We start from the raw sequence: 12,671 nt of genomic DNA on the forward strand, positions 1-12,671 counted from the left end.
CTGACCGTGGGGACAGTAGGCCTAGTGCAGAATACTCTAGAACTTCTGCCTTTAAAAAGCACGGTGGCAGCTGGCTGGCTGTTCCTGCAACACTTTTCTTTGTGTCTTACGTATTCGTTATAAATACTCTTTATCTGTAGTTCCAAGCATGTGCCCGGTTTGAGCTCGCTAGTATGTGCAGTGGCTTTCTAGGTTTCTGTCTTGGGGGGTTGTTTGATCTGGTCAGCGGGCCTGATCTGTTCAGGGAGGTAGCTGGACAGTGCTGTGTCGGGGCTCGGTGGACAACAGGGGGTTCCAGGTCCTGTGTCCCTTTGCGTCTGTCCGTGTCACAGGCCAGCAGCAGTGGCCCCGCTTCCCCGCCCCCAGCAGGTCCTGCCAGCCAGGCCTTCTCTAGGACTCTAAAAGCAGTGGACATGGCCGTATGACAAAGGACAGCTTAGCTTTTAATACTCAGGCTATATATAGACCTCCGGGGGTGGCCGGGCACAGAGCAACCGAGAGGTGAGGAGAGAGTTTAAAGAGAAACAAAATGGGGCTGAAAGACGATTTTAAAACTGGTGCCACAGCTGATTTGGGGCAGGAAAAGGGATAAATGGACTTGGAGAACGCATTTCAACATCATTTAAACTTCCAGAGCAGATCTTGTTAATTGTAATCACAGATAAATTCACTTAGAAACTTAGAGAAGGAAAATTAGTAACACACTGGTTTTGTAGTTGAAAGCATGCCCTGGTGTGGAAGACGTGGTTGATGACACAGCGTATTATTATTATAATATTATAAGGAATTGTGTGAATCCACTCCTGTTTTCTAAATTTGTTTTCCTTTTATGTTCATGCACTTTTTAAAAAAGTTTTTACCTATAGACAAGAGACGTATTTTCTTTGTTTTAAATTATATTTTTATAGACGTAGTCATGTCAGCTGTGTTTGAATACTTGATTTGTTTTGTATAATTATAACTTTCGTTGAGTGAAACATAAATTCTGGAACAGAAGGGTGGATTTCTTTAAGGGTAAATGTGAAGTGAAAGCAGGTCTCAGTTCTGATACAGCCTGGAGATTTCTTTGGGGTTGGGGGTGGCTGCAGTGGTGGCTGCCCACCTGGAGGGCTAGTCTCCAGGCTGGCCCAGCCTCCCCTCCCCCTGGGAGCTCCAGGCTGAGTGAGCATTAACTCCTTCCTGGCCAGGAGCTGTGGAAGGGCTGGAGACAGTCTCATGGGACAGCGCCATCCCTGTGGGATTTCTCCCCAGCACTGGCCCTCCCCACCACAGTCCTCGGGGGAAATCAGTGTTCAGACAAAGTAGCTCTTGGTTAGAAAAACTCAAGAAAAGGGACAGAGAGAGAGTACTCAGAGCTGCAGCCAGTTTGTGGGGACCCGCTGACACCCCCAGGCCACAGGAAGCACCAGCTCCAAATTTGTGGCTGATGGCCTGAGGTGGGGGACAAAGACCTCTAAGAGACTTGGCAGAAGGGCCCAATTTGGAGAACAATCGTGCTCAGGCTCTGAGTGCGTGCTTATTTCAGCGCCAGGGGAAAAAATTAGCAGGGGCTTTTCTGGGGTGTTGGTGTGAGCGTTGTGTGGCTGTCCTGTTGTCATCACCTCCACCTTGGGCTGGTGGGCACTTCAGGCAGTGGGGAGCCAGTGGGGGAGCGATTGCATCAGGCCCAGCGAGGGACCTGATTGGTCTGCCCAGGTGGCTGATTCACTACCTGGCAGACAGAGCCCAAAGCAGCCTGGGAGCAGGTCCCCTGCCTGCCCGGAGACAGCCTGCCCACCAGGGCGTCCACACAGCCAGCCATTGGTGGGTCAGTGCGGGAGGGGCGCCCAGCCCGCCAGGGACGGTGGGAGAGGCCAGGGACAAACTCCCTTTCAAGAGGCAGTGTGAACTTAAAATGCCATCTTGTTCCTCTGACTGCTTTTTCCAGTCTGTTGAGGTGAGATTTTTTTTTTTAAACGTCTCACATTCCCCTAGAGGTTGCATCCTATGGTGTGTGCAGAGTGTGTTTCCTGCCCTCTGGATCGCTCCGCTGGGCGTCCCTTGGCCTGGGAGCCATTCATTTCTACTGGCTCTGAGCAGCACCTAGAAAATGGAGTTTGCTTGTGATTTTATAGGGGGAAGGGGCCAAAGAATTCTGTGACTGTGTTCTTACAATGCCCTTTTTCTTAGTATTTTAAATTTCAGTGTATTCACACTGATTTTTCTCCTAAGCCTCAGTGATCATGACCTAGGAGGTGAGTGACAGGAAAAGGTCATGGGTACCAACCGCAGCACCCTGGACCCTGGGAAGGGACAGCAGGTGGAGCCATCGAAACCAAAAGTTAGGATTTCTGTTACTCCATTTGTTTTTACAATTGTCTCCACTGTGAAATGTCCAACTCCAGCCACCAGCCGGACATCAAGTGACTTCTGCTGCTTCCTAAGACAGGTCGTTGGGCAGCCTCATGTACCCTAGGTCTAGCCGCAGTGGTGTCCCAAGCATCCCGGGCATTCTGAGGACGTCACACTGTGCTCCAGCCCATCGGAGGTGGGCGCCGGCCCGGCCTGCTGCTTGGAGCACGGTGGTCTTTTTCTGTTTGATTCTGTTCCGTTTTTATTTCTTAAATACCCGAAGGTGTTCACCTGGTAGTGTCCCCTTTGTATGTTGCAGGATGTTAAAGTCTTTGGTGAAGATGGGACATGCAAAGTGGTGGAGATTCTCGCAGACATGACGGCCAGGGACCTGTGCCAGTTGCTGGTGTACAGAAGTCATTGCGTGGACGACAACAGCTGGACCCTGGTCGAACACCACCCACAGCTGGGGATAGGTAGGGCCGCACGGGGGTGCCAGCATCTGCGTCAAAGCCGTGTCCCCGGTCCATGTTGCGTCCACCTCTTCTCTCTCCTAAAACTCCATCTTTCTCCCTCTCGGCCCTCTCCCCTCGCTGCTTTCAGAGTCTTTCTTTTGGTCGTTGTAATAACGTGACGTTTATGGATGGCGATGTGATGGTTTAATAGAATCTCCGAAGGTCACAGAGAAAATTAGAACTGGAAAAAGGGGCTTTGAGCCGGTGCTGTTGGGTGGCTTTCTGCCCTCAGTGAAGACCGGTGCCCTGGGCACTCAGTGCAGACTGAGGACGAGAGTATGCGGATCTAAGGGAAATGGGCTCAGACTCAGGTTCCCGACCCCGCTGTGGACCACTGGCTCCTGATGCACATGCAGTGAGAGCAGAAAAGGCAATTATGGAGCAGCTTTGTTTTCACCTGGATGTGTCTGGGGCCCCCCTGGCGTCACCAGAGTGAGGAACGGAGACACACGCTGGCGTCAGGGTCCACGGGTCGCCTGCCCCGTCTATCCTGGGGCCTGATCGCAGGCGATGCTTCACAGTCTGCGTGCTGCAGCGTTTGCGGGACTTTGCCAGGGTGGGGCCCAGGGAGGTGGGAAGGGGGGTGTGAGGATCCAGGGTGTGCTGTGGCCCCGCCCCCCCTTACAGCTGGTGTTTCCACTGGTCGCCGGGGTTCTCCTCACGATTTGTCGGAGACAAAATGCCTTTTGCTTTGGATGTAGACGTCTGCCTCTGCCTCACTTAGGTAGCTGCCACCTTACTTTTCTATTTCTCCTTTTACCTGGTTAAAAAAAAACAAAAACAACAACATTAAATCTATTAACTGACCATCATCAGGTTTTTGGGCAGCTGTTATTTTTCCCCCCTGTAACTACAGAAATATTTTCTCTGAGTGAAAATCTCAGCAGAAGTCACTGATTTGTTTTCCACATGGAAAATCCATTTCAAGTGACTGACATTGAGCCAACCTCTTTTTTGAAAGCAAATGTAAGTGTAACCGCACACCCAGATTGTGCATGGTTCTTCTCTTTTCCTGGCCTGGGGAAACGCAGGGCAGGGTCTTGGTTCAGGTGTGGCCACAGGGTCCCTCCATAGCCGGGCCAGGGACAAGTGGGCCCATCCCTGATGCACCGGTGGTGCCAGGCAGCCCTTCCTGGGGGACCGTGGACCTTCTGGCAGTCATGGGGAGGAAATCCCTTTCCTTGGCAAATCCGGGCTTTGAATAGGTCTTTACATGCAAGGCTTTCCTTGTCATGTGGAAACCACAGCTGAGCGAGCTGCATGCGGGCGTGGCCCATCTCAGATGGGCGAGTGCCTGGCGACAGCCGTCCTTGGCAGACAGAAATTCTTTGTCCTCATTCTGAGACTTAGCAATGCTTCCCCTCTCACCTTCATCCTTCCTTCAAGATGGCACTTTTCTAGGGATTCAGCTCTGGCCGTGTGAAAGGAGACGGGGGGCTTTGAAGGAGCAACTTCCCCTTTTGTGACGATTCCCGAGGGTTTGGTTTTCTGCCACGTGGGCCAGTCCACACGTTGAAGGTGCCAGGGATTTTCTCGTGTTGCTTGTTCCATGACTTCATAGGGTTAGTTTCCTGTCACCCCCGCCCGGCCGGAGCGGCCTTTGAGGGCACCTGCGGGCTGGGTGTGACCACCGTCGGAGCAGGACAGTGCCACGTCCCGTTCTTCCTGCTCCACGTGGAACCCGAGACTTCCAACTGTGAGGGAAATACCTTCCAGGGCGACAGCACTGCTGACTCAGGGGCCCTGATGTGTGTGTCCGAGTGTGTGCGTGTGAGCACGCGTGCATGCGTGCTGCGTAACATGTCTTCTTCCCCATCCTCACAATGTCGCAGTTGGCGGGAACACACTGAGTGTGGATGGTGTGGCACTGGGCTTCAGCCGTGGGGACGGTGTTTGCCCCCTGATGATGGCACAGCCCGCCCTGTTCTCTCCTCTGGCAACCTGGTTCCAGGACGCGGAAGCCGGGCTGCCTCAGCCGCCGCGCTGTCCCTCCGGTGGTCATCCCCACCCGGGGCCTTCCCACTCGCCTCTGCCTTCGGCTGCTTCGCAGTTGTTGTATCTGTGTCCTGTATGAACATTGACTTTTTTACGTTCAGGGCAAAATCGCTTGCTAGGAATCTTCACTGATTCTCTCCTTAACTTTCTGTTGACGCCCACTCGTGAGAGGAAATGTGTAAAAGTAAGGACTGACCTGGACGCCACAGGGTGTGTGTCTCACGGCCTCTTCCACCCTCGGGTCGTACAGTAACGAGAGGCGTGATTTAGCTTCGCTCTGCACCCCGTCTTCGCTCTCGGTGTTTGAAGGAGGACGGGCAGCCACCCAGATGTAGTGACGGGTGGTGACACTGCCTTGCAGGCTCCACCTGCGCTTCTCACACGTGATCCTTCTTCTTCCAGAAAGGTGCTTGGAAGATCATGAGCTGGTAGTTCAGGTGGAGAGCACCATGGCCAGCGAGAGTAAATTTTTGTTCAGGAAGAATTATGCAAAATACGAGTTTTTCAGAAATCCCACGGTGAGTCTTTCCTCTTCGGGTTTGGGGGGTGGAACTCTTGAAATCTTGCGACTGGTTCTTGGGTTTAGTAGGAGCAGATTATAAAGTGACTGAGTGAGACTCGGGGGGCAGCAGACTGCTTTGCCCATAAGCACTGCTGCTTCACAAAGCAGCCCTCACGCAAAACTCAAGCTCTGCTGCTGCACTAAGCGCCTTGGTATCAGCCCAAGGTCATCCATAGAGCCTTCTTCCAGCAGTAATGGTGGAAAAGGGGCTGCATCTCTTAAGGAGAGAGAGCGAGAGAGCAGGGGTTCTTCATTTGGAGCAAACTGGTCAGATACTCAGAAGAATAAGAAATTATTCTCTGAAAGCCGCAAACATTATTTTGTGATTGTTTGTGGAAAAATGAGTAGAAAAATCCGTATCCAGGCATGTTCAGCTAGTTCTCCGTCACTTTCTTACCTTTTCTATTTGTGTTTTGGGGAGTGGGCACTTGTCTTTGAAATATGAGGATAAGGGGCCTCATACCTGCCATAGCATGTGTGCCCCTACCTGAGTCATGAGGCAGAGCCTCGGAGACTGGGGAGAAGACCCAAGTCAACTTCCAGCCCCAATAGGTCAGCTGCTTTTCATTTGAAAGTAGGAGACTTGATAATTATTTTGGGTGATACACCGGGAGTCTTTTCACGTCACTACGTTCATCTTTTAGTTTCAAGAGTTCTTTGTCTCATGCCATGCACTTGTGTCACTGAGTTACGATGCGTGGCAGCCCTCTGCCTCGGTGACACTGTGAGACGTGAATTCACATTCAACATAAGAGACGCTCCAAACTTTAACTCAGCGTTTAAGGAAACAGTTCAGTCTTTTGAAGCAGACGTTTCCACTGTGTGACAAGGGGATAAAAAGGGCTCTCGCTTTAAATGCAAGTGTATGTAACTGTCACTATAGGAATGTTTTTAGAACTGGTGTGCCCGTAAGTGTGCTTTTCCCCACTTCGAAGCTACCCTGTAACATGTTTGTTTTTCCATTTCCTTAGAATTTCTTCCCAGAACAGATGGTCAGTCTGTGCCAGCAGTCCAACGGCAATCAGACCCACCTTTTGCAGGTACGGGGTGAGACAGTCTCGGGCGGAAGTCTCTCGAGCTGTCATGGCAGCCTTGTGGAAGCTTGGAGCGATTGCATTTGTGATCACAGATTAGCCTTGGCTCCCAGTGGGGCGTAGAGTAACCAGAAATAAATGCTTACTTGGGAAATCTATATGTAGCTGGCTCCTTCAAAGCAAAACAAGGCCTTACAAACAGGAAAAGCTTCCTGTGACTTGGAGCAACCCCAGTGGAGGGCAGGAGGGGGTGCTGCGGGCTCTCCCAGCTCTGTTGGAGCGCGGATCCCGTGAGGACACCTGTCTAGTTGTCCCTCTACCTCATTGTCTGGTCCAAGAAAACGCGGCTTTTGCCCACAGCCCTTGTCCGTGGAGGGAGCACGAGAGGCCTCTGTATACTTGCTGCCCATTCCCAGGGAAGTAGGGAACAGAGAAGGGAGTGTTGCTGCACCCCTAGATATGCCTCTGTGTACAAGTGTTAGGGAGAATAAACCGTGCAGCAGGGCGGCACCACTCTGCCGGTGTCGCCAAGTGTAAGAGAAGCCACTAAGACTGAGTTCCCCCAGAGCGCAGCGCCTGGCCTCTCTCCCTGCATGGTGAGTCGCAGGACTTCTCTCTGCCTCTGAGACCAGAGCCTCTTCTGCAGTGTTTGCAAGAGTTGTCCCCATTTAATTGTCATGGCTCGTGCACAGTGATGGCGAAATGGCGAATTGGTTTTCTGATTGCCTGATCTGAGGTGCTTTGTGTGTTCGTGGGGATGCTCAGTGACCTCTTGAGACACCAGAAGAATTGGCCCGGGGACATCCGGACTCTGTCTGGCTGGCCCATCCCCTCTGCGGGAGGAGCCGTGTCCCCTCAGTCCAGTGGGGAGGTCCCTCCAGAGTCACCTCCCAGGCCTACCCCCCAGAGGCTCTCAGCCTCCCTTTCCCTTAGAAGGACTTGCTCCCCATGAGAGGAGTTAGCTGGGACAGTGAGCTGTCACCAGGGCGTTCCAGGAGAGACAGACCCTGTTTACACACCTTTCACTTGGAGGGGACATGGGGAATGTGACAGCAAGGCGCTTGGTCCTGATCAGTTGCTCCTGGCACTTCCTCTTGGCCAGACTTTGGTGACCAGGTGGGGTGTTTTATGGAAAATTAGAATAAAGGGCAGGATCCTTAACTGTGCTGTCTTAGGAGGAAACGAGTGACATTGTGTTTTTCATCAGTGTTGGGAAGGTCCTTTTGCTCGTTTATGTTTGCATACTAATTGCGTCCTATGCAACACCAATTTAGAGGGGGTTTTTGAGACTTCTGAAAGGAAGCATATCATTTGAAAACTCTCAGTTTGACCCAAAGAAGAGGGTTTTAGTAATTCAGAAAATGTCAAACTGTCAGCAGTGCTCATAATGTAGTTGCTTTAATTATTTTATATCCAGCATGTCTGACTTTTCAAATGTGCTCTTCAACAGATTTTTCTGAACTCCAGTAGCTGCCCTGAAGTTCAAGGGTTTTTGCATGTGAAGGAGCTGGGGAGGAAATCGTGGAAGAAACTCTACATGTGTTTGCGGCGGTCCGGCCTGTACTGCTCCACCAAGGGAGTCTCAAAGGTGAGTTCTACTCCCCCTGCCTCGCACACCAGGCTGGGAGCCTCCACAGTGGAGGGCGGGGGGCTGCCTTTTAAAATGGCCCTGAGGCTCCTCTAAGCTCCTGGGAACTGATAAAACTGTGTCCCAGCTAAACTCAGTGTTAACCTGTCCCCTGGTCTGCCTCACACACCAGGTGGTAACACAGACCTGGGAACGCCAGGCTGCATCACCCCTGCACGCTCAGGGCGCGTCCACGCTAGCTGTAAAGGCGAGAGTACTGCCGCCCTAAGGCAGTCTACCCCGGGCTGTTAGAGCCATTTTATGGAATAAATTGCGGTTCTGTACGTGTCTCCAGCAGGAGGGGGAGAGCTGAGATGGAGGACGCTCAGGCCTGCCAAGACAGCGGTGCCTCGCAGCCTCCCTTGTGGGGCCTCCCTTGTGGGGCCTCGGCTCCGCTCCCTCGCTCCCTCACTCTTCTCCTCGTGTCCACGTACGCCCTGCAGTGGGCGTCATGCCCAGCTGACCTCGGCCATGCGTCCCCCCCTAAGAGCTGAGGTGTCCCCTGCTCTTGCCTGGAGAAAGAGGGAGGACCCTCGGTGAGGGGGCTGATTACTGCTGTGCTCTGAGAAGTCAGCAGCTGCCCGGGGTGCGAGCCAGAGAGAAGGAATGTGGGCGGGTGACGGGCTCCTTCCTCTGCAGAGGGAGCGGCTTCCGGCTGACGCAGGGCGGGGAGGGAAACTTCTCTCTGGTTTATGGCTTCCTCACCACCCTGGGTGCTGAACCAGGGGCATGTGCAGCCTACAGCAGGCCACAGCGCTGGGGTGGAGGGTGCAGGAGGACAGGGGTGGGACCAGGTGTCCACAGGAAAGCGGCAGGCACAGCTGGACTGGGAACACACAACGGAGTGAAGTTGGGATGGGGCCTGCTTTTGAGTGTGTGCTCCTACCTTCGAGATCCAGATTTTTTCCGGTTTTCAGTTTGAATATTTGGTTATGGGGCTCTGATTTGGCACGGTGTCAAATACATTCTAACAGTCTTATGTCTAGAAAGGGGGTGGACTTTTTGGCAGAGGTTGGGTGAATTGGGTTTTAACTTAGCGTTTCTTTTATACGACGGTTACGATGTGTAGAATGTCAGAGGGGAGGGGAATGCCCACACACGCTGCCCTCTGCTGGCGAGGAAAGCACACACACACTCTTGGCGGTGCTGCAGGCATTCTCCCCAGTAAACCTGAGCGGCCTTTCCACAGGAGCCCAGACACCTGCAGTTCCTGGCCGACCTGGAGGACTGCAGCGTCTTCTCCCTGATTGCTGGCAGGAAGCAGTACAGCGCCCCCACAGACTTCGGCTTCTGCATAAAGGTACGTCCCCTCCAGCCCTGCCTACACGCTGCCAGCCAACCCTTAGCATCCCGCTGGACACTTTGGAATTCAAACAGTAAATTCCTCTCTTGGCCGTTGCTTTTTTAAAAAAACAGAAACACAGCTTCACACTGGATTTATTCATTCATATAAAAATATTTCTTTGTACTTACGATGCCTGGGTCCTTGAGTAGCTCAGAAGCCCAGAGGAAAGCAGGATGGTTAAAACCAAACAAAACAAGGCAGTAATACCTGTTGATGGGCTCAGTGGCCTAGGGCCACGGCTTCGGCCTCCAGGCAGAGCTGCGGCCTTCGCCCCCCCTAGGAGGACACCCCCGCCCCAGCGTGTTGGGTGGCCTCCAGGGTACTGAGTGAGCACATGCCTTCTGTGTGTGCTTCTGGTCACTGGGAGACTTGGATAAGATGACCACAGCGCTCCTTTCTTTCTGTGCGCATGTGAGTGGGGACATGTGCTCACGTATTTACTTGCGCACACAGGTGCATGCACCGACATGCATATATGCACGTGTGCACATGCGCACGTACACACAGATGCACATGTGTATGCACACACAAATGCACACACACACAAATGCACACACACACAAATGCACATACACACACACACACAAATGCACACACACACCTATGGCGGGGCCCACTCTTCTCCCCCGGGAGGCTGTGGTGATGTCGGTTAGCGTAGAACTAGGTAAAATTTACTAAATACTCCCTATGCACGAGATGCTCTGCTGAAGGTTTTACCTCCATCATCTTGTTGAGTCTCCGCGGGGGTTATGGGGTGGGAACCACAGCAGCCTTGTTGCCCGTGTCTGGTGCCCAGTGAGTAATGCGCCTGGAGTCACCCAGCTGGGCTAACTTCTGAGCCGGAGCGCGACCCCATCTAAGGAGACGATGGGGGCTCTAAATCCCACCCCGCACCGCACTCCGTGAAGCGTCCTCAGGTTGCTGGTGATAGGAGGCGACTACAAAGCAGTGCATGGCCTCGGGAGGGGCTGGCGGGGTAGCCGCGAGGGCCCAGGTGGCAGTGGCTCTCTTATGCCACAGCGTTGGCCACAGGCAAGCTGGTCATTCATGTCCCTTCCTGGGACAGTGTCCCCCAGCATTGTCCCTTGCATCTGAGGTCAGAGGGTTCACGGGGAGATCCAGATAAGCTAACACCTGCATGTCTCCTCCATCCCCGAATAAACCCTGCCTTTGGGTGGGACACCTGCCGTCTCTCCGTGGTGAAAGCTAATGACGGTGGCCCCGATGCCTCAGGCTGCTGGCCCCGCTTCAGGCCCCTCCTCTAGGGTGACACTGGTGTCCCTCTCTGGGTCTTGCGCACGGCCCATCCTTGGGACCACTCAGAACTGCTCAGCGCCGAGGGCTCTCCCCCCTCACTGGCTCGCCCTGCCAGGGCCCCTCCTCCAGCCGCCTCCTCAGTGCTCCTGGGAGGCGACCGTGAAGACCTTTCCTCTGTATCTCTGGAGCAGCTCTCCTCCCATGAACACACTTCCATCCTCAGAGTCAGAAGCGCCCTGCCCCTGGTGCACCCACACCTTGCCTTGCCCTCCTCTGAGAGCCCCTGGAGGAGGGCTGATGACTCAGCTAAGTAACAGGAAGGAAGGGCGCTGGGCGCAGGGTGTGCAGACACCTGCCTGGCCCCATCAGGACGTCAGCTGTCGTCTGGTGTGTGTCGAATCCAGTCCTGCTGGCTGGAGCAGGAGGCGGGGCTGGCTGGCTGGCTGGCTGATGCTCACTGGGCCCCCTGTACCTCCCTCAGACAAACAAAGTCATGCATCACAGCAAGGAGCTGCGTCTGCTGTGTGCCGAGGATGAGCAGGGCCGGACCTGCTGGATGACAGCCTTCCGGCTCCTCAAGGTACCTGCGTGCTCCCTACAGACGCCCGGCTCTTGCCCATTCCCTCCAGTGTTGTGTGTTGTCACACACCTTTCCGTGGGGTCTCAGGAGCTTCTCACGGAGGCTTCATGGGGGGAAAGTAGCCCCTTGCTTGTCAGGGCACTGTTGATATTTGGGGTTGGTGTGGGCCACCCTGTCATTATAGGACACTTAGCAGCGTCCCACTCGATGTAGCACCCTCACCAGGTGAGACAGACGCAAATGTCTCTAGACATCACCGTGTGTGCCCTGGGTGTGGGGGCAGGGAATGGCTCATAGTGGAGAACCTCTGGGTTAGGGAATATGAATAGGAAGGTCGGGGCCAGGAGACCAGGGTGCAAAGGGTTCACCAGGAGGGTGAATTGTTTTCATAACTGACCATCAGACTCCTGCCTTCCCGAAAACCCAGGGCCATGGGAGGCCCATGACAACTTGTACAGGTCATCACAGTGCCTGAGGGGAGAGAGTGTCTCCTTACAGCAAGTTCTAAAGGAAATGTCCTGCATGGGGCCTCATACAGGATAACGCCCTGATGGCAATTTCATAGTAACTAGCAAAGTGATTCCACCAGCTCCTGAGTGACAGCTAAGCACGTGACGGCAGAGCACACGTCACTTTCCATTTCCCACCCAATGCTCCTGTGTGCACACGTGTACCCCATGTGTCTGAAATCACTTGTGTTTATAAAGCCCACACGAGTTGCAAGTTAGTTGACCGAGACAAACTTGGCTCATATCCAGGGGTCTAGAGAAAACTGATTTGGTCACCTGTGGCCGACACATGCAATGGCCTCAGAATCTTGATAGTAAAACCCCCAGCCCTCACTGGCGCTTCCAGCTGGTCCGAGACTCATGGTGGAGTCACTTGAAGAAAGGACCAGCAGAAGGAGGCTTAGCTCACAAGTCTCTTTGGAGATTTCCTAGGAGACGCCACAGAGCGTGCGCTCTGGGGACGGGGGTCCCTGTACTTCTCTGTCCCAGAACCTTATTTTGTTTCATTTTTGCCTCTGATAAAACAAAAAGATTAAAATGAAAATTTTACTGTTTCATAACAGAAGAGGATATGTTAGTGTTGGAATAAGATACTGTGTATCGTGGACTATTCCTTTACAAGCGAGATTTAAATCTGAATGCCCATCAGCAGGGACCTGGTTAAATGTGTTACAGGATATCCATTCACGGAACACTCTGCAGCTATAAAAAGAGCTGGCTGGCTCTCTGGGCTCCCTTGTGGAAAAATAGGATACACTGTTAACAATTCAAAAGCCCAGTGCAGAACTGTGTATAGAGAGCGTGCTACCACGTATGGGGGAAACATTTATATTCGCTGTGACATGAGTAAACACTATAAGACTGCAGGAGAAGGTACAGGGGGAGCAGAGGCAGCTGTGCAAATGGGGGCAGGAGT

General features: G+C 53.2%; 1 protein-coding gene across 3 annotated transcripts in view; it reads left to right on the forward strand.

Annotated features, from left to right (window-relative positions):
* Positions 1–12,671, forward strand: part of GRB10 (growth factor receptor bound protein 10) — a 127,098-nt gene that overhangs the window by 101,812 nt on the left and 12,615 nt on the right. For all 3 annotated transcript variants that reach the window (XM_074341041.1, XM_074341040.1, XM_074341042.1), the window contains 6 exons: positions 2,651–2,807; positions 5,244–5,359; positions 6,375–6,443; positions 7,888–8,025; positions 9,254–9,364; positions 11,148–11,246. In XM_074341041.1, the coding sequence (XP_074197142.1) occupies positions 2,651–2,807; positions 5,244–5,359; positions 6,375–6,443; positions 7,888–8,025; positions 9,254–9,364; positions 11,148–11,246 (690 nt within the window). The remainder of the gene's footprint in view (positions 1–2,650; positions 2,808–5,243; positions 5,360–6,374; positions 6,444–7,887; positions 8,026–9,253; positions 9,365–11,147; positions 11,247–12,671) is intronic.

This window comes from Rhinolophus sinicus, linkage group LG09 (genome assembly GCF_036562045.2).
Source record: "Rhinolophus sinicus isolate RSC01 linkage group LG09, ASM3656204v1, whole genome shotgun sequence".
Classification (NCBI taxonomy): domain Eukaryota; kingdom Metazoa; phylum Chordata; class Mammalia; order Chiroptera; family Rhinolophidae; genus Rhinolophus; species Rhinolophus sinicus.